The sequence below is a fragment of the Nanorana parkeri genome, unplaced genomic scaffold (assembly GCF_000935625.1).
Source record: "Nanorana parkeri isolate BGI_ZX_2015 unplaced genomic scaffold, ASM93562v1 scaffold908, whole genome shotgun sequence".
NCBI lineage: Eukaryota > Metazoa > Chordata > Amphibia > Anura > Dicroglossidae > Nanorana > Nanorana parkeri.
In genome coordinates, this window is record NW_017307176.1 from 99,159 (window position 1) to 121,608 (window position 22,450).

Here is a 22,450-nt window from a genome sequence, read left to right on the forward strand (position 1 = left end):
ATATGCGAGTGTGCCTAGGTCAGGGGTAGCCAAACTCCGGCCCTCCAGCTTTGGTGAAACTACAAATCCCATAATGCATCTCTCTCTGGGAGTCATGTCTGTGGCTGTGAGAATCTTGCAATTCCATCATGGGATATGTAGTTCCACCACAGCTGGAGGGCCGGAGTTTGGCTATCCATGGCATAGGCAGTCCTGTTCCTAGTCTTATAGGTGTATATTTGTAATGAGAGATTAAGACACTGCTGCCTCTGACTGCTCTTCTCAGAAGATTTGGTGATGTCACTACTGTGCTTCTGGTTGGCGACTCTGACATAAGAGAACGTGCAGAAAGAGGTGAGGTTAGTCAGTAATAGGGAAAAGATCAGCCACATGGAGACCACAGGTAATACTAGTGACTAGTCCTTTGCCCGACTTTTTTTTTTAGGCACAGCTCTCAGGGCCTGTTCACATGAGTTTCAGGTCAGGATCAGCAGACGCGGTGCTATGTGTTTTGCCGCGTTTTTGATGCGTTCCAGTAAAAAAAAAAGTTTTTTTTTGCTGGAGTGGGGCTGTCAGTATGTTAGCAGTGCAGTGCGTTTTTGACGCATTTCTGGACCGTACAAAATGTGACATGCAGTATTTTTCTGTCGTAACCTGAACGGACTGCGCACGTGAGAACTGTAGCCCATAAAACACAGGGATACATTGGGATGCATTTTTAGTGCAGGAGCATACGGATCAGGTCAGCACAGAAAACGGACGTCGTGTGAACAGGCCCTCAGGGTTTACTTCCACTTTAATTTTTAAAAAGTTTGAATATATTGTAAATTTCTGTAGTGTAGTCACTGTTGTAACCAAGGCTGCCCACACACTGATCATTTTTTTTTTCTCATTCAGCCATGTGGGATATATGATAAACATTGTTTGATTCCCCCATCCACATTTAACAGATAAGCATAACACATGGGGTGTGTGGGAGGGAGGTAGGGTTGCCACATGGGCAGTCCGGTTTTGAGTTCTGTATGTGCTGTGTCTGGGTTTCAGCTAGCCTGAAACAGCACATACAGGACTCAAAACTCAGACTGTCCATGTGAATTCGGGACAGGTGGCAACCCTAGAGGGAGGGTTGAAAGGTGGGCTTACCCTCTTCCATCCCCATCCAATGTTGTATTATTGGAAAGCAGGTTCCACCTTTTGGAGCACCTTTCATGGTGCAATTAAATTTATTGTGTAACACAAATAATGGTTGCCATCCCCAAACTGCTTTCCCCCCCACACACATGGGGCATTTCTACCCGCAGCATGCTGTATTTTTGTGCCTGTGTTTGGGGAGCCACATCATGCATTCAGTGATCCAAGAATGGGTAGACTACCAGCCCCATCTGCCCCGCAGCAGAGTTCCTCACCAATTACACAGGCACAAGTGTACTTGTAATACATTATTTACTTCATCCAGGCCTGTAACAGAGGGCCCATATCTCCATACGGACCTAGGGCTGGGGTAAATAATTCAAGCTTGTGCATTGCGCGCATACACAACACACTGGATCACAGCTGCAATGCTCTGCAGGCTTCAATGTGAATCCTTAATAAAAATGCACATTTTTGAAAAAATTATTTGTTGGTGCAATTATTAATTTAAAAAAAAAAGTGAAATATGCCTTTAGGAGCTCAGAAAGCTGGATTTATTTAGAAAGACTGAAGAAGATGAAAGTAAAATTAAAGATCAAAGTGTAACAGGGTTTAGCACTGTTTTTGGTTGAGGTATGCAAAGTTGCACACAGAGAATTTTTTTTAATTCTAACTGTATCCAGAAGTTAAACCTCTTTTGTCTGTCAAAGTGTGCCCAAATGTCTTGTGGTGACCTTAAAGTGACCAACTTTCCACAGAATTTGCTCTGTTCTTCTGAAAATGCTAGCTATCTTGCTTTAATACCTTGAGTCATTGACACCAGAATTATGTGATTACAGATAAGGGGGATCATTGAAACCATAGCACCAAGATAATTAGCATTTTCAGACACACCGGTGGCCTACATCCACTATATGGCCAACAGTTTGTGGAAAACTGACCATCACACCTATATAAGTTTTTGGATATCCCATTCTTAAAGCATGAATATGGAATTGACTCCCTCCACCTTCCTCATTTGCTTCTGTAACAGCCTCTCTCTTCTGGGAAAGTTTTCCATAGGGATGCACCGATGCCAATACCGAGTATTTGGGTGAGTACTCGCCCAAATGCTCCGATACCTTTCTAAGATAGCAGAACTTCCAGTCAAAGGAAGATTTCCTCTAACCGGCAGTGCTGTAGGGGAACATGGAGCCAGCTTCCCGGCCAATAAGGAAGCGGCAAGTAATGACCCCCCTCCCTGATTGGCTGGGAAGCCGGCTTCCCAGCCAATCACAAATCGAGCCGGCCAAACAACATGGAGCTGGCTTCCTGGGCAATCAGGAAGGCAGGCAGCATGTCATTATCCGCCGCCTGGCTTCCTGATTGCCCAGGAAGCCGGCTCCATGACAGCGGAAGCACCGGTACTCCGTAACATTGAGAACCGAAAGCATATATGTACTCGATACCGGAAAACCGGTATCAGTGCATACCTAGTTTTCCATAAGATTTTGAAGGGCAGCCGTGAGTTTGTGTACAATCAGCCTACAGAGTATTTGTGAAATCGGGTACTGATAGTGCATGAGAAAACCTGGCTCCTAATTAGTGTCACAATTCATCCAAAATGAGATCAATAGGCTTAAGGCCAGGGCTCTGTGCAGGCCACTACATTTCCTCCATACCAAACTCGTCAAATTATATTATGGACCGGAGTTTGTGCACAGGGGCAGTCATGCTGGGACAGAACGGGTCTTCACCAAATTGTTGCCCAGGGTTGGAAGTACATATATTTGTGTACTGTAACATTACCGGTATCCTTTATGGGAACCACCTAAACTCAAATTTGGACACTCACATACTTTTGGCCATATAGAACCTCTACTTTGAATTTTCAGGTACAGAATGGTGACAAGAGGTCTCTGCAGGCATAACCACTCATGGTATAAGTGCAGGGGCATGCAGCCTTTTGCACAGATACTAAAAACTGAACGGTAATCCAGGTCCTATGAAAAGCTTTATGAGAGTTACAGCAAGGGCAGGGGAATAGATTTTATTTCTGTACAAATGTAAAGAGGCATTGGCAAAACACACACGTAGACAAAGAAAAAGTTTTAATGTATGCATATATAATTTATATAGTTTCCCTCTTAAAATCAACACAGCAAATATGACGCATGAAGACGGCAAAGTCTACAATTTCCGAAGTGCTTGAGTGGCTTTAATGCTCGTTATCAGATAAAATACTGACAGTCGCCTACTGGGAATAACTCTCCACTGGACAACAGGGAGTCTTGCTGTGAAGGGTCTCCATCTGAGGCTGCAGCTCTGCTCTCAGAGATCATTGTCCTTCACTTTCATGCAGGAGTGTTTGGGAGAAGAACCAGGGCATGGAATGCGAGGTTCTTAAGGCTGGTTGACACTCCAGTGTCCTTATTAGCTACAACCACTCTTAAGGAGAAGGCTACGAACTGGAGCAGTTCCCTTCCAAGGCCTTTCGATTTCTGGTTTAAACAAGTAGTACTAACACAAAATGCACAAAAATCTGAATTTCATTGCTAACAGAAAAAAAAAAAAAAAAAAGAGACAGAACAACAAAAAAACAAACTCTTACTGTTCTTCCATTAGCTGGCATATCCAGGAAGGAAAAGAGCAGTATGCAAAGCACAGAAACCCATAGTATCCACGCAGCAGATATCGACCAGCAGTCAGACATTAGGGAAATGGATGCTTATAGGTTGCTATGGGCTTTAATACTTAACATTCTGACATTTCCATTTGCATTGCTTATTTTAAAAAAAAGCTACCCATTGTTAGAGACATTATCAGTGCTTATGACCACAGTGTGCCCTAGTTATCCCTAAAACCCAACTCCAGCCAAAACAGTTTATGTATATCTGAAGAGACTAGGAATCGATGAGAACTTCTATAATGCTTTCATTGTCTTTGACTCCTACGAGAAAGATCTCTCAAGAGCCTTTCCTGACACCACAGAATAAAGTTGTTGTGGTCTCATCTCTTCCAGTCCCTCTGAGCCACAGCCATTAGAACATGAAGCGAGTGTAAATCTCCCGATTGGGGACACACAGTAATGTAACCCTTCCCCACTCCAGCCAAAATGATTTGCTTTCTTTTGGACAGAGTTGGGTTTTAAACCAAGCTGATCCTCGGAGTAAGTTCTCTTTTTTTTTTATATAGTAAAAGGAAGAAAAGTCTCGTCTTCATCCTCTGAAGTAAGGATCGAACAGTTCTTATTACTGATAGACACTTCTGTAATTTAGTCTATGCTATATGAACTATGACATAACACTTGATGACCAGGCCACTCGCTTATTCGTCACTGGTTGTCCAGCGCAAACAGTAGAATGATCAAATAACAGGACGTGGAAAGGGAAAAATAGCCATATAATATGAATAATTGCACCAAATCACATCTGTAAACCAACTTCACACACAACAAATAATGTCAACTCTTAGAGAGCATTAAAGATGGATGATTTAATTATTTTTAGAAAAATAAAGTATTGCCAGAAGCCATAATTTAAAGGGGCTAGATAACTCTGCTAGGCCCAAAAACATGGACCATCATCATGCTGATCATCCTTAAATATATTGTTTTCGTATTGGGGACCATAGTTGACAACTTTAAAACCGTTCTATCTAACCAGTATGGTCTAATGGGTTTTATTATTTGCTTCAATGACAAAGTTGAATAAAATGAAGACACCCCAAAATTTGCAGGTGTGGCAAAAAAAATCTTATTCATCTTAAAAGAATGTATTTATGACATATTAGAAATTTGATCTCTTCACACACTGTCCAGGTCAGTTCATATGTGTTATAAACTTTTCTTAACATTTCTCCGAAAGGCAGATCAATGCAAATAGGTAATAACCAGTGTATTGTGTATAAGCTCTCTTCTGAGCAGGCAACTCTACATTCATCCCAACCAAGACAGGTTTGTGCTCCTCAGTGCAGACAATTTGGTCAAAGAGGGACACATTCAGTTAATCCTTAAATATCTTCATCTTTAGAAGGGAGAGGATATGGGGCACGAGCGGACTTTGGGAGCAAAGTTATGTGAAATAAAGACAATAAGGGGCAATCAGAAAGAAAACATAACGGTCCTTCATTTCTGGGTGTCCTGGTTGTAGTAGCATAGTTAAAAGACCAAGGTGGTTAGCAAAATATTTTAAATGTCACTGGGGGTGATCACCACCAACTCTTCTATCTCTAACTAAGAAGTTGTCGGATCTCCTTGTGCATGTGACAGAGGAAGTCTACATAGGAAGCCCCTCCATTCAGGTTCTTGTCTTCCACCAGCATGTGTTTGAAGAACATCTCAAGCTTGTCATCCTGTTTCACAACCAGCAACTATAAAGATAAAGATTAATATAAAATATAGGCTACAGAGCATGTCCCATATAATCTTAAAGTCAGTCTAAAGGAATAATGGCAAAAGCGCTTTGAGTTTTTTTTCCCTTTCTCCTAGGCCTGTATATATACTGTTCCTTACATGTTGTATACATTATCAATACAATGCTCATGCCTGCCCTAGTAACAGGGATATTTCAACTCAATGCATCAAAATGTACTGAAAAATTACCCTGGGCCTAATAAGAGAGCGGTTTAGGATGGTCGTTGCTGACTTAATTAAAAATAAAATGTTGCGAAGATGTCATGCTGACGCTTAAGCTTAAATGCTTTTTGATCACTGACCTGGATCATATACAGCTATAAGGGTTTGTGACTTCTCCCTTGTATGTATGACCGAGACGTACCAAAGCCAAAAGAAGGTTGGTAATGGCAGCCACATATTTCTATTGTGATAGGCATATCACAAAGGACAGCGAATTGTCAGGACACCTCTACCAGGTTACTGAATCACTAAACAGTAAAAAGAGGGATAAGCATGACGGACCCTGGAGATCTTTAACTAAAAGACAGTAATGACAGATCTCATGTCTACCCTAACATGTTCCTTTCATGTCTAGCCTGTTAAAGTGTCTATTATAACACTTTGTACTTCATGCAATCTGTAATACAAAAACATAAAAATCAAAGCACGGCTGGGCCCTGTGCATAGTTGCATTTAAACAGTCAATTCTAAGCAGATACAAACAGAAAACTGTAGAATGAAATCATTACATACCTTCATATATCGTGGCCTCTGGGCTCTGAACATTGTGATAATTGCATGCATTTTATTTGAGATTGGATTATCCAACACAGGTAATGCACTCTGTAAAGAAAACAAATAACATCATTTTAGTATGTACAAACAAGCAGCTTTGGTTTAATACAAATAGCAATATATGTATATTTAACTTTACATTGCATACGTTTGTATTGTTTTATAAGCATACCAAAAATGATGATAATAATGTTGTCATTCTTGGAAAAGAATTGACCTTCATTTTACTTTTTAACTCCATAAATGTCACCTTTTTACATATAGAAATCAAAAGGCCTTTGTAAACAGTTATTCAATCTATTGTCTCATGAAGAATTTATCGCTTTGGTAGCAATTGAATATCTGCTACAAATTACCAACTTCTCAACAGGTAAAGTATTTCTATAAACTATTAGAAAGGAGCACTAAAATGATAGAATGGCCTCCTATGAGGAAGTGGGGCCCCTACAGTTTCAACATTAACCCCTACCAAACTTTGATTGATGTATTTTAAACCTCAAACTATTTGCGGACCTCACTTCTATGGAAAAAGGAATAGGAAATTGGTCAAAACCCCTCAGGGGTTATCTTTTTTGCAATCAGTGTCCCATTGGGGTGATTTCCCTTTACTCTCCCGTAGACACAGCAGGAAGCAAGGGGAAATCTCTGCAAAAGTAAGGGAAATCCCATGGGCTGTTCTTTGAACAGGTGAACCCAATGGAAGGTTTCCCCTCTATTCCAGTTCTTGTGATAACTCAATGTTCCCATCACTTTCAGTCCTAGTGACAATGATCACTGGGACAAACAGAGAGGGTGAATCTGCCTATTGTTGGCTTTAGATTCAGCACAGATAAAGCACAACTAGGGCCCGAACTTTATTTACAGGGTTATTCACACAAAAGGGTGAAGAGTTTGGAGAAGACAGGAGAAGTGAACAATCTAGTATAAAATAGCTGATTTGGAAGCATTCTTCAATTCAGTTCACTTTCCAGTTCAGCTATGTTGTCCTAGATCAGCGATGGCGAACTTATGGCACACACGCAACAGAGGGCACGCAGAGGCCCCTCTGGTGCCACGCATGCCTAGGCAGGGGCGTCGAATTCATATCGCCTGACGTATGGGACATGCACTTCCGGATGCCGTGTAGGTAGTTTTTCTACATTTATCCCTGCTTCAGGCAAGCAGAGCTAAATGTAGAGAGGGAAAGCTGTAATAAGCTTGCTGGTCTGTCCCCCGCTCCATGGTCCGCCCAACACTGGCTGCCTCTCTCCCTGCCCTGGTATAAAGTAATAAAAAAAAAATCAAATGTTTGAATAAGTGTGTTTTCCCTATTTTGCCAAAGTGCCCAAACTAAGACACAAAACCAAACTTATTTTCAGTGTTTGCACTGTGAGATACATTGTTTATGCATTGAAGTTTGGGCACTTGGGCTCAAAAACATTATCAATCACTGTCCTAGATTGTTTACTTCTCCTGCCTTCTCCAAACTCTTCAACCTTTTGTGAATAGCCTTGTCATTTTTTGGATAGACAAGAGAAGGGTATCTTTTTATTGCCATACATGACCCTGATGAAAAAAATTCACCTCACTTTTATCAGGACATAAAACGAAGGTAGTGGTTGTCAATGGAACAGAAAAAGAAAAGCCAGTGGGGTTCTAGCCCTGTTTTACTTAATAGTATTTTGTTGCAGTCCAAGCCTTGCTGGAGAGATTTCCTCATGGGGTAACTGCAATAAAAAAATCTGACAGGTTCTTCCCCTTCCCCTCTTGGTCCAATACAATAAAAAAAAAATATAAAGTTTTGGCTGCAGTTGGGCTTTAGCATACATACAAAATAACAAAACTTTATACTATTAATTTCTGAATGTTTTTAGTTGTTCACATCCATTAAACAAAACAGCACATAACTCACCAAACTAGAGTCTATCTGGCTGAATGACGACACTCCAAACAGGTTGTGGATGAGAGCCTGCTGCACATTTGCACCAACCCATATAAATAAGTTCACCCCATTCTCGAGCAGATATATTTCACCCTTAGAGAGACGTTCTTCTGAGGCACGGATAGCGACAGGCAGAGAATCACTGGTAGGATCCACTTTGGACTGCACAAAAAAACAAGAAACAACAAACTGAATATTACGTGCATAAATATAAAAATAAAATGTCCAAGTCATATGTAAAAATATTAGATTACACTAACAATGTACTGACTGATGTTACAAAATACCACTGAAGTCAAACCACTGAAATTCAATACAACCACTAAAAGGAAGATATTGGAAAAGTACTTACAAAGGCCAAGAGCCTAGGATAGAAAAAGACATTTGTATCCGCAACATCCATGGATGAAATAAGCTGACGCACGTAGGCCCGGTCATCAATGGTCACCTCAGCACCAGGCTGCAACACGTCACTTTTCAGCACACAGTTCAGGTAAACTGGAAGCAGCTTCATGCATTCGGGGAGGATCAGCTGGTAAGAGAGTAAACAGATGAATACATGTTTGGAATAGAAGGAATTCTTAAGTGTGATTTTCTGACCATATTCCAAGCATGTTACCTGGCCTGCAGAAGAGGGGCTAGCACAGTTCTTGCGATAGCATGCCAGGACCTGTGCACACTGATTAATCATGGTGTCTCGAACAGTCTTTGTTGGATTATTTAGGACTCCACGGAAAGCTGCAAAAGTAACAAAGGCAAATTAAGAGCTTAAAAAGGAGAATTATGAGAGTGATTTTCACTCAGCCTCATAATCTGAGCCGACCTGTACGAACACATACCGGCGCTCGCTCACTTCGCGATCTATCCGTGCAGAGAGCCGCGACTGTCACTCCCTGAAGGGATTCCCTCCCCTGTCGGATTCTCCAGCGCTGACAGGCGGAACGGACGGTGGAGGGGGCGGGTACAGCTGGCTCTGCCTCTAGATAGAATGTCCAGAATGTGTCATGCCTTCAAGGATACTTAATTCTGCCTGTATGCCAACTCTACATTTTTTTGACTACTACAATACACAAATGTAAGACGCATAGCACTCACCAAGCTTGGCAAAGTAGTTGATCAGCGTGTCAGTCTCACAATTTCGGTACAAGTCTGCTAGCTGTGTGCAGCAGGTCAGAGCCATGTTATGTATCCGAAGCCTACGCTGCCCTCCGCAGCTGGTATACAGGACAGCACACTGGGAGATAAAGAGGGAAAACGAAGAAACCGTTATGTACAAATATCAATGCCATGGAAATGACCAGCTAATTAAAAGAAAAGAAAAAGAAACCCCCACAATTAAACAGATCATGAAATTAACTGTAGGGTTAAGCATCCACATAAAACAGAGCACTTTAAAAACGGGTCACACACTATCTGCCAAGTGACAGCAACGTAGATGGGATGCATCCCACTGGTCTCCATCTACCTACACTGGTAGTGCAAAATAGAAAAAGGCAGACGACACAGGAAGCCACTCATCGCCTTGTTTTCTGCAGTTGTGTAGTACAAGGTAGACCTCTCGTACGCGAGTAAAGGAAACCCATTTAGAGGGAGGATGACAAAGAAACTAGACTGGAATCCTACAGTCACCCTTTGCTAGCACATCTGGTCAAATCAATTGCAACCAGAATGGGAAGCATAACAAATCACTAAGGTAAAGACTCTGATTCTTTGAAGGGCACAAAAAAAGCCAATAGAGGTGTCTGCTATTTTCTGTCTGTAGCCTATATCCTAGCATCACACTACCCACCATGTTATGTCAGCATACTTAATATCCAATTCATGAAGTCAGCCACCTGGGACACTGTGCACTCCTGCTTGCCATAGGCTCCTTCCCCCATCAATCAAACTGTTGGTTGTAAAGGAGTGGCCTGGCCTGGCGCAGGGCTGTGTGTGTCTATGGATGCACATAGCTACTGCGGGCATGGCTGGGAATGAGCACACACGGGTGCCTCCACAGCAGCTGCTTAGCTGATGAAGCAAAAATACAGCAGTTTCATACAAAAGGTGGGCTTCCTAATAGGAAGTATTAAAAAAAAATCTGAAGCCTTAATATCACTTTAAGGTAGGCCTATTTTTTTTTTTTTAAGAAAGACCGAGTGGACTTTCAGATATAAGCACAGCAACAATGATTCCTGGATAGAAATAAGCATTCTGCTGACAGAGTTGGAAAACATTTGCCAGCTAGCCAACACCACTGAGAGCAAAGCATGGTACACAAAACAAAGAAGTGATGTCAAAATTGAACAACTGACATTTAGATTGCCGAGGGCCATTAGAGGGTCTGTTTACGCCGACAAGCGTGTTTTATATGAAAGCTGATTTTTTTTTTATTTTACTCCAGCTACAGGAGGCAAAATGGTTGAATTGTACCTGAAGGATGGCTCCTGTGTCTTCATTCAGTTTATCATCATGTTTGAACTCAACGGTTATGGTTTTATCGCAGTCCAGCCCAGCCAGCTCTACATCAGTGGTGTTACTCATGTAGAAAGCACCAAAGAAGTCAGTTGCACGAATACCTGAAAGGAAAAAAAAAAAAATGAAATTCTGTGACTCTAGCCTTTAGCACTGGTCTGGCTGAAAGTTCACAACCATAAAACTTTAGTGTTAAATCTTTGTTTATTTCAAAAGTAAAAAAAAAAAAAAAAAAGAGTCAAGACAGTTCCAAATAGAACGAAAACAATAGTCCTTTGTCCTCTGAGTGAGAACTCAATCAATATTGGATAAAAACTGCAACAGCAAAAAATTCATGCATATAAACAGTTTCCGAGAGTGTCAGAGGTAGAAGAATTTATCCATACAGCCGAGAGCGCATAAAAAGCCTCATATCTGTCAGCCGCAACGGCCAATAACTCATCCACGTGCATAATGTCATTCATAATATTAACCCAACGGGGAAGAGATGGAACCACCGCAGTCTTCCATAAAACCTGAATAACTTGACGAGCAGCCGAAAAAGTAAACCAGAGAATAGAGCCTCTTCTTTCTCCCTCTCAAATAGGATGTAAGGATAGAGGATCTTTATACCAACGCGATAAAAACTTTATAAATTTTCTCTTGTGTATAAATAGGACATGGATGACTTGTGAGTACTGTATAATGAAAAGAGAAATCCAATTCCTCTGCAGAGAGATGTTTACTTAAATCTCTCTGCCAGGACTCAACCAATCCGACCAGGCCAACGGTTTCCCCGGTAGAAAGAAGCTCATAAATAAAAGAAATCGTATGATAAGGGAGATCTGATTGCACACACAGCTGCTCAAACGCTGCAAGAGATCACCATGAGGCTTTTTAAAGCAGTCACAGAAAATCTAAGGTGCTAACAGACCATATAAAATGTGATCATCAAAATGTAACCACATTTAGCAATTGTGTTTATCTAAAAGCCGATCTAAAAAGGAATCCTTTTTCAGATGTAAAATGCTGGTAGCATAACAATGAAGTGAATTGTACTTGTCAGCCAGAGTACTCACCAGTGCTAGTCCTGACTCTCATAACTGAGTCAAATCCTATGTCTTTCTGAACATCCCTACGTAGATCGTTTAGGAACCTCTCCCTATCCGTCTCCATCTGCCAGAGAAAAGATTTTCATAAAAATAACTGCAGTTCTGTTCAAATAAGGTTCTCTCAATAACAAAAATCTATAACTGGAGCATTTTGCACAATAAGGCACAGGCAGTGATAATACAGTTCTATCATGTCTATGTTTGACAGCTGCGTGGATACCTGCATTCTAGCAACACTGTATGCAAGTCAAATAATTCCAGGTGTACATAATACACAGCAGAGGCAAGTGATACTTGCACCCAGTTAGGACAGTGTAAACAGCAGACAATTACACATGTACAGTTTCATATAGTTACCTGGAAGAAAGTATACTTGTAAACTGAACCTCCAGTCTGAAAAGGAACAACACCAAGCGTAGCCACATCCACAAACTGATTGGGAAACAGGAACAGATCCACACAACAGCCTTGGGCAACACAATCCTTGGCCAAGTTGTTATAAAAAGTTGTCTGAGGCTGGAACAAGCTCTGCAGAAAAGGAAACAAGGCATAGTTTAATTCCCACTACACAATTAAAACTACAGAAGTTTACAATAGATGGATGCTACCTCTACAATGAGAAGTGTTCTAGTGTTGGCCCCACTAATTTCAACAGAGGTAAATTACGTGCTTTTTTTATAGTTAAGATTGAGAGAGAATAGCCTTTGGGTTTTAAATAGGATGGAGCATACTAAAACAAAGATATGGCTTTAAGGGGAGTTCATATGGGCAAAGATGTGCTCTACCTACACATGAGTCTGATATATGGAACAAGCAGCTGGGATCACAGTTGTAAGAATATACAGAACACTAAAAAGAAATCCCACAAGTACATGTGGCAATGGTTATACTTCCATTTAAAAAAAATCCATGTAAAACAAACATTACCTTTTCCTTGTCGGTATTGAGGAGTTTCTTATCATCCCTGTTCTTGACCTTTCCTGGAGCCTCAGCAATAGGAAGAGTAGTGTGGAAAACAAAGAGCTTCCCAGCACAGTCAGCAGACTAAACAGACAACATATGAATGTTAAGTAAAGTTGTCGAACAGGACATTTCTGGCAAAGTTTTCAAGCAAACTGGTAATCCTACCCTCAGTGCTTCCAAACCGGCCTGGATGACTGGGCCAAAAACGGTCTCAGTTTCTCTTGTGTCTGCAAACAGTTCTGGAATCTGGTCAAGCAAACTTATAAAGAAAAAAAAAATAATAGTAATTTTGCAAGGAAATAGTCAACAGGTATCTACTAAATCTACTCCACACAAGAACAGTTAATGCCAAAATGTGAAGGGACCTTAAAAGGAAAACTATGAGGCGAGTGCCTTTCACTCATCCTCACAGTTCTAGCCAACCTGTGACAATGAAACTGTCACAAGTCGGCTCAGTTGATCGGGAAGTGAGCTAACACATACCGGCGTTCGCTCACTTCTTGATCCTGTCTCAGCTCTCTGCCGTGACAGGGGAGGGACTGGATTCCCCCCTCCCTGCGCTGACTGGTGGAACGGACGGGTACAGCTGGCTCTGCCTCTAGATAGGCAGAGCCAGCTGTCCCTCACGCAGCTGGGCGGATCCAGACATAATTGTCGCTGTAGCTTGCGGTATACTGAGCTTAGGGTGACGGGAAGACGCTAGTTTGTGTCCTCCCGTTACCCTAAGGAGAACTATGGGGAAAAGCCCTAACCCCATAGTTCTCCTTTAAACAAATGGGAATTACTACACCGGTTACCAAAAACATTGTTTAAAATAGATTGTACATTTGTAACCCATCCTCTTAAAAAAGGAAACTACAAGGAAGTCCACTCCAAAACAGAGAAAAGAGGGCAAATGTATTACTCTTTGTTGACTGAGTAAGCATTCTACAGGGAAAAAAAAATATGAAAAAGCGAAGGGATGACCATGGCAGCCAACCAGATATCAGTTTCCATTTTCTAGAGCAGGACCTAAAATGAAAGCGAACATCAGTCTGCAATATTTTTTGAGACACATTTTTTTTTTCTGTTTAAAAGATACCCAGACATTTCTATAAAAAGCTTCTTTATTTAAATATGGATTCTTTCAATTGTAATAGAATAATATTTAAAGTTAACATGCACCCAGATTATGTACATTTATTTACATATTCTGAACAAGCAGTAAACGTTCCATAAAACAAGAGCTCATTCATCTCTGTATCTGCAAGCATTCTCACAGTTCACAACACAGGCAGTGTATTTTTCTGAGAGCAGAATCTTAGCAGGCTACCAGCTCATAATGTGAATACACAGTAAGTGTCTCTAAGCTGTTAGAAATGACTGAAACCTGACTTCAGGATCTTTGTTGTGATCATTGAGAATAAATTACTTCACATTAATAGCAGCTAGAAACGGTCAGTGACAGTTTCCTTTAAAGCTCTTTTACTGCTTGTTAAAAAGGAGAATTATGAGGCAAGTGATTTTCACCCAGCCTCATAACCTGAGCCGACCTGTGACAATGAAACTGTGACAGGTCGGCTCAGTAGATCGGGAAGTGAGCGAACACATACCGTCGCTCACTCACTTCTCGATCTATCCCTGCAGAGAGCCATGATTGTCACTCACGGCTCCCTGCAGGGATCCCCCCCCCTGTCCGATCCTCCAGGCAGAGCCAACTGTCAATCCCGCAGCTGGGTGGATTCAGACAGTATTGTCGGGAACCGCCCCGGCTGCGGCGTCTCAATATAACGCAAGCTGTAGCTCGCGGTATCCTGAGCTTTGGGTCACGGGAGAACACTAGTTTGTGTTCTCCTGTGACCCTTAGGAGAACTATGGGGAAAAGCCCTGACCCCATAGTTCTCCTTTAAGAATATTTTTGTACTCCTCGTGGAAGGTCAATAGGAAATCTTTAACATTTGGGTTACACTGGAGCATTCAGAGGACTGGACACCGGCAAAGGAAGACCACCTCCCCTATTACCAGCATTCTTCTTTTTTTAGTTTTCCTAGGAGGATAGACATCTTTTTGTCTTTCTAGCAGATGGACATGTTTGCCTTTTCTGTGCCGCTTAATGTACAAGAAACAAAATATAAAAACTCTAATGTCCATGGTCTGGGCTCAGGAGCTCCCACACAACCACTAAAAATGAAAATCATATTTGCATTGGGGTGCCTGCTCTATAAAAGGCGATAGATGAAAGATAGGTATTTATGTGGCCTTACAGCAAATGTAGACCTCATTGAGGATATGTATCCTAGTAATTCAAAGGGCAGAAAAGCTGGTCAGCACAGCTGGATGCTTTGAAATGTGTGGGTCCTTTTTCATGTAGGGGCACACAGAACAGGGGAAGAAGTTTGCAGGAAGCCAACTTCTACCCAAGTCACCAAAACTGAATGAAATACCATTATCTTAACTTGCTAAATCAAGCATATGAGTAAAATGTAGTGAAAACCTTAAGAGTTTATTACCTAGTGATGACCGTCCTAGACTCGTTTACATTTACAAGAAAGCCATCCAGCAAAGGGACAAACATATCGGCCACGTCTGACACCACCATCATCTGTGGCTGGGCCAAGGAGCTCTTCACATTATAGAAATGGAGCACTTTGTTATAGGTTACAAAGCCCACTCGTATCGCCGACTCTTCCTGGTTCCCTTCCCTGAAAGGAAAAGATGAGACAATTATCTTTGGAGGGTATTCCCTGGGTCCTACGTCATGGAAAATTATCAATTTCAGTCACCTGGCAGAACGGATAAACTAAAAATACACTAGCAGCAAAAGAGAACTGATCCAAAAGTATAGAAAACCTCACCTTTTTTTTCCAGTTAGGATTTGTTAACAGTAAATAAAAGTAATTCACCGACACACACTTGAAGGGTTTTTAAAGTATTGATAGGTTTATTCAATACCCAATGTCACATACTGTCATACGGTGCTAACGTTTCGGGTCCGCACAGGGATCCTTCATCAGAGCGACAGTGACACGACTATGGCACATATATGGTGGCAGTGCCGCGTTGTAAATAAATATTGGACAGAGGTGGGTAAGATCATCTCCTCTATACGGGGATCACCCATGAGTACGGACCACTGGGTAATGCTATTCCATAAAAGTGAGGGTTCAGTGATAAGATATAAAACAAACAATCTATTAGACCTCATCTTTTGAATCGTTTGATCCCACTATATGGGAAGCATATAGAATCTCCCTCAATAAAAGGAATGGTTTAAATAAAAATAATAAAAATAAAATCATATATGCTCTATGGAAGAATTGTTTTTTAGTAGTCAAAATAAACATTACATTTTTTGTGGTTTATATCCAAGAATTCAGAAGAATATTTATCAGTAATGACTTCACACAAATGAGAACGAAAATGAAACGTTTTCTGTGCTGACCTGATCCGTACGCTCCTGCACTAAAAATGCATCCCTGTGTTTTATGGGCTACAGTTCTCACATGCGCAGTCCATTCAGGTTACGACAGAAAAATACTGCATGTCACATTTTGTACGGTCAGGAAACGCAAAACGCATTAAAAACGCGTCACAAACGCACTGCAGGTAACATACTGACAGCCCCACATAGCCCCGCGTCTGCTGATCCGCACCTGAAACTCATGTGAACAGGCCCCGAGGGATGAAATTGGAGAGAGTGGCACTGCGCATACATGGATTGGTTTACGGACAACAGGTACAATAGAGGTTAGAAGGGATCAATGTAATGTCTTGTCTAATTGTTGCGTGTTTGTCAGCTATGTAAAATGTGAGAAATTTGGATTGTTGTCTGAAATAAATAATTATATAACGTAATCATTAAGGAGCAGCACCCTAGGCTGCTCTCCCGATATGGACTACAAACACCTACCCCTCTCAAAAATGGGGAGGGGTTAACAGAAGGAAACTGGGATGCCTGAAAACATTACTTTAGATTTTAGATCAGTGCACCCAAAGTTTCAAGATCACTGGGTTGACTAGAATCAATAGGTTTTTTCTGTACTTCCAGAATATGTACTTGGCTTGAAAAAAAAGAAAACAAATGCAGCCAGCACAACGCAAGACTTGTAAAGTGCAATATCCAGAAAAGCAAAAAACTCACTGCTCCAATTCCACCAGACTGCAGATCAATATAGACATCGGGTGCAGGCTGCAAAGTGCTCCCACTGGTCAAACAATCTCTCTCCAATCAGCCACACCAAACCAAGGTCCATAAAAATCTAACTATGATTAAGCCCAGGTGGTGAAACGGTGGAGCGGCGTTGGAGTGGGAGAGATGCTATGGTGGTGTATACCTTGTATTTTGAACTTTGCATGGAATTTACAACCGTAAAGTTGGATTGTTACGGACCTCGGTTTTGTGCGGCTGATTGGAGAGAGATTGTAAACTGCAATATTACATTTTTGTTCCTAGGTTTTGACATACTTAAATATTAGTAGAGGTTTGCTTCAAAAAGAGTACTAAATATTTAAAAGTGATGATTGAAAAAGGGATTGGGGTAGTTATATAAGCATTAACTAGCTGCCAATCAACCAATTTGGACATAAAAGACTTCTGGCACAACCTGAAGGCTTTAGATCAAGCAGGACATAACAGAGCAGAGCACACAGTGCACATATGTAGTGTGTACAAGAATTTTCAGTTCTACTCTATACAAGATTAAATAAATCACTGGATGAAGAAATGGCTCCCAACTGAAACACATATATATTTTTTCCTGGTTAGTCTTACCCATTCTAACACAAGTAACCATTGGATGCGTGCCCTATGAATTATATACTAATAAATCAATCTGAGTTCCAACTCACCTGGGCAGGTAGTCAATCAGTTGCTTCAACTCCTCACAGACCAATGCTACCAATCCGCTCTTCACAGCATTATAGGACACATCAAGCATGAAAATAAAAGCTGGAGGGTTTGGGATTTTGTTATTCTGCCGCCAAAAAAAAGAAATATTTGTCTTGAAGTCAGGTCAACAAAATATCTGCTTCAGGAAAACACAAAAATAACATCTATTTCTATACATTATGAGCTGTGGAACACAGCATTTGCCAATACACAATAGCAGTTACAGTCAGGGGTGTGAAAATGTTTAAAAAAAAAAAAAAAAAAACAACTTGTCCAAGGACTAAAGCGGGGGGCCCAATCTACCTGTCCCTCATGACAATCTACTTGTGATACAATTTTTTTTTTTTAACCAAAACCATATTTTACCGTGCTAATAAGCTCTTCTCATTGGTCAGTGCAGTAAGGTGACCGTGCTGACCAAAGAATCCTCGCAAAATTAAAAATTTTGGCATGTACAGGGTAGGGAAAGTACACCCGTACCAGTGGTGGGCTCTCAAGAAAAATTAAGTATAGCGGAAGAGGGGGCCAGATTTGAGCGGGTAATTCCATTTTTCCCCAATTACTTGGGAACATGAACCTACCCCTTTAATGCACATGGAGGGGGATTTATCAAAACTAGAGCAGACAAAATCTGGAGCAGCAGTGCATGGCAACCAACCAATCGGCTTCTCTATTTCATTTTCAAATCTTGAACAAGTTGGAGAGAAGCTGATTGGTTGCCATTGCTCCAGTTTTGATAAATTCCCCCCATTGTGTGCGTGAGAGCGCGCTGCTGCCCAGCTACCACAATATGACACACAGTGGAGTGGGGGCAGCACTCAGCGCAGCACACACAATTCCTATTCACATGCAGATGGCGGGGGCGACAGGGTTGGTTTTAAAAAGAAAAAGTTTCCCCATTTTTTTTTAACTTAATGTTTTTTTCACTCAACTTTATTGCTATCACACAGGGCCTAACAAGCCCCTACGTGATAGCATTTAGAGGTGACAGGTTCTCTTTATGGAGCCTGCCCTCCAATACATAAGATTGAGCACAGCATTGTCCTCTATCTCCTGTGCAGCCTGGCTTTCGACACCCGAGGCTGGAAGCACTGCGAGTACATATTGTTTTATTCTAAAAGAAGCAAGAAACCCGTCTCATGACCACCATTGTAAAGCTGCTACTTTCAAAGGGTAGAAGATGACTTCATTCTGTAAACATCTAAAATTGCTTTACCTTGCAGTAGTCAACAGTTGCTGTGAACTCATAGGATCCCATAGACAGCTCAGGCCTATCATAGCAATCCACCCTCTTGCCGGTATGATCCAAATGTTGGAAGTAGTGTGGGGGCACTGGCACAAACATAAAGAGAGACATGTCATAATAGAAACAAAACCTGTAAATAAGTGCAAGAGACTAACTACCACAAAAAACGAGTTAACATATGTTATTTACTCTCTGACCATTTTATTACCAACAGCTCTGCATCACATGGCCAAATATCACCCACATAGGCATGCATGCTTCTCCTAGACTGAACTACATTGCCCTACTGCAGGTGGCCCAATGGCCATTGTCATGCTCACTGAGGATCAAACTACACAAGAAGCAGCAAAGGTTAGCTTATCTAAAATGCCATTATCATGAATCCAGGAGGCATTATACTCGGTCATATGCATTATATTTGACTTCTAATAACATTCTGTCACCACAGTCAGTGTTGTTACTATTTATTCCCTGACATTTAGCTTTAAAGATCATATTTTCATTTCAATAGCAGAGGTTTTAGATTTCTAAGTCAAAAATGTAATGTTTCTCCCTTGCAATATGGCAACCTAAAGATGTTCTGTACACCACTGGTATTCAGAATGTCCCATAACTAATTTCTTACTTGTGGGATTAGCTCACTGCTTTTGTCAAAAGCCTGAAGATAGATACAAATTAAGTATTAGGCATCACCATCAATAGGAGTTTCATTATGGAGAGCAACTCCCCAAGATCTGTCCTCTTCTAAAATGGACAAATGCAGCTTTTGTCAATTCAACTGACTTTCCCCGGGTGCTGATAATAAACGGTCCATGTTTCCCATTCAGTTTGGGAAATAATATGGTGAAACAAAAAAAAAAAAAGGTAGGAAGATGCAAAAACATTGACTAAAATCCTTGCAGTATATGCATCCAGAGAGGGATTTTATTTCCTCAACAAAACTGGAGTTACATGTTAAAGGACTACCATTATAAGGAAACAAAATCTAGTGATATCATTTGACTGTCTAGGTGTAAAGTATATCAAGTATGTCCGGAAGTAGTGATGCGCTATAAATGCTAGAAACTCATTCAGTAATATTAGAGACTCACCTTCGGTGACACAGCTGCAGAAGCAGCACTGGAACCTCCTCCCACCCTCAATGAACTGCATGTAAGGGCACATATAGGCTTTACATCTATTACATCGAATAGGTCCAGTCTCGCCATGATCAACCACACAAGGGGGAGCCTACAAGGTGTAAAGGGAGAATCAATGACATTTTTAGACAAGTAGTCAAAAGTAAAAAGCAGAGCTATAAACCAAGTTCATTTTTTCCCCTTCCACAACAGTGACAGAAATAACTTGTGAGGTGCTGAATAGAGTGTAATGTTCCCCGTGGCTGAGCACCAGAGTGTGTACTGATATTACTCTGGTGTCCACAGCAACATCCACACAACACATTATACTCTGTCCCAAGCACTCACTCGTACAGCCGTATATCACACATCCAACCATACAGCAAGTAGAAATTCTCCTAAACAATTTCAAGCTGTTACATGGTTTGCTATTTTAATCATTTTAAGGTTTTAACAAGAAAGAGACTGAAATACTCAAATAGTATCGGAGGTACAATACAATATGTGAGGTACAGCAGTAGGTATGACAGTGATGAGAGGGATGACAGTAAATATAGGCAGTAGAGCTGGTAGATAACACCCCTGGGTTGCACTTGATGTGTTACCATATGCAGTAAAGGGGCCCCGATGAAAACAATGAAATGTTGAGGATAGTGGAATGCCACTTCTGAAGATGTAATGCCATGTGGGTGAAGGAATGCCCACATAGCAGGGCCTCTGTATGAACAGTTGGGTCGAGGACCCAGAATTGGGAAAACTCCTACCGGAACGATAGAGAATTAAATTGTGATGGGGGAGAGAGAAAGTGGGAAGTGTGGAGAGGTATGGATGGGTTGCCACAAGGGTGATATTTTAATTACCTTCTTATATGGCCACCAAGGTAAGAAGTAAGCTCTTTAATCAGGACAACACAAATGACAATATAAAGGTTAGAATACTTCACTGCTGTCTTTGTTCTCTTCACTTAGTGTATGGTTCTCAGGACAGGAAGTGAGGAGAATGTTTCCTAACATGGACATGTACAGCAATTTAACAAATAGAGGTTGTAACCCCCTTTGCAGTCCATCCAAACTAGAAAGAAATCAGTTTGGCTTTAGCGATGGAAAGATCTATAAATGCTCACTCACCTCATCAGACGGTAGGGTTGCCAGAGGCTTAATAACAGCAGTAAGTGGGACCTGGGACTGCTTTGCCATGTCTGCGCTGGCAGGAAAGTTGTATGATGAACATCTGATATACCGTGGACTTGCATTTCCTATATTGTAAAAGTAAAGAAATCTGCATTTTAGCTCACAAAAAGGAGGTTTTTCTTTTATCCTCCAAGAACAGATCTTGGAGAAGACAACACACAAAATATGTAAACAAAACGGTAAGAATTTTGTTTTCAAATGTAGTTTGACAGAACAGTCCTTCTTGCATTGAAGTAAATTTGTTACAAACTCAGGCAAAACAAAATGATCAAAAATAAACTGCCTGCCAAAATGATCAGTAGATTTAAAGACACATGAAATATGCAAATTTGAATTTTTCCTGGCTAGTTTGGCCCTTGTACCTCTCATCTGGTCAATACAGCAGCTCATCATGAGGAAGGAACAATAAGGAGATAAAGAAAAACTAGGCACAACTTAACAGGAAAATGCAAATTTAAAATAAAAACACTTAGGCTACCTAGCTCTTTGGATTTACTGATCATTTTGTCATGCCGTTTTCCCTGTAGATAACCTCTATTTTTTTTATCATATACATTTTTCATTGCCCAGGTATGGGAATGCTTTACTTTAGAGCAGACATCTCCTGAATTTTCACCCCACATTCTACCTCTTGTAGCCACTGAACTATAAATATATGAATAAAAATGAATGAATAAATAAATAAATAAAAAGGCCATTAAAAGTTAATGCAGCTCTTGCTTTCCAAAGCTACCAGTCAAGATCAAATGCTGATCATTTTATTAGGCTACCTTAATATTGCCCGTCTTTTTAGTAATACCCTAAAAGAGCAACAAGTAAAATGACTTTGAACATTCAGAACTATGTCACACCTAGGTGTTGTGGTGATGTGTGAATTACAGCAATAAGGTTTACTGCACGTTAGTGATATGCGCTGCCATTAATCTTAAAATACACTTCAAAGGACCTGCATTACAGCACACCACGACACACAGTATCCCAATACTGTGCACAGTAGTGCAGGGAATTGGGGGAAAAGGCTAAAAGGTGCTTTTTGGGCTTCTAGTGTGTTGCCAGCCTATTCAAATGAACTTAATGCAATGGTATGCTGTGTAAACCCACTTATAGGCAGGTACATCCAAAACGCAAGAGAAAGTGATCTGGGAAGCAGAAAGATTGTTTAAACTTCTCAGATACATTTTCATGACTTTAAATACCCAGAACACAAGGGGTGCTAGTGTAAATGTAGCCTTAGGGTTTGCAGCAGTGATATAACCAGCCATGCACACACTAAGCACAATATCAGAGCGGAGGAAGGAGTTAACCATATCTAGTAGATAA

At 40.9% G+C, this 22,450-nt stretch overlaps 1 protein-coding gene across 4 annotated transcripts in view; it reads right to left on the reverse strand.

Moving 5' to 3' along the window:
* Positions 1-4,420: 4,420 nt before the first annotated feature.
* SEC24C (SEC24 homolog C, COPII coat complex component) overlaps positions 4,421-22,450 on the reverse strand; it is a 42,176-nt gene continuing 24,146 nt past the window's right edge. For all 4 annotated transcript variants that reach the window (XM_018566021.1, XM_018566020.1, XM_018566022.1 and 1 more), the window contains 16 exons: positions 21,068-21,195; positions 19,914-20,052; positions 18,793-18,908; positions 17,537-17,661; positions 15,199-15,390; positions 12,875-12,968; positions 12,674-12,790; positions 12,104-12,274; positions 11,714-11,810; positions 10,614-10,759; positions 9,297-9,435; positions 8,821-8,939; positions 8,554-8,733; positions 8,172-8,363; positions 6,239-6,328; positions 4,421-5,460 (listed from right to left, as the gene is read on the reverse strand). In XM_018566021.1, coding sequence (XP_018421523.1) covers positions 5,320-5,460; positions 6,239-6,328; positions 8,172-8,363; positions 8,554-8,733; positions 8,821-8,939; positions 9,297-9,435; positions 10,614-10,759; positions 11,714-11,810; positions 12,104-12,274; positions 12,674-12,790; positions 12,875-12,968; positions 15,199-15,390; positions 17,537-17,661; positions 18,793-18,908; positions 19,914-20,052; positions 21,068-21,195 — 2,186 coding nt within the window. In that variant the 3' untranslated portion in view covers positions 4,421-5,319. The remainder of the gene's footprint in view (positions 5,461-6,238; positions 6,329-8,171; positions 8,364-8,553; positions 8,734-8,820; positions 8,940-9,296; positions 9,436-10,613; positions 10,760-11,713; positions 11,811-12,103; positions 12,275-12,673; positions 12,791-12,874; positions 12,969-15,198; positions 15,391-17,536; positions 17,662-18,792; positions 18,909-19,913; positions 20,053-21,067; positions 21,196-22,450) is intronic.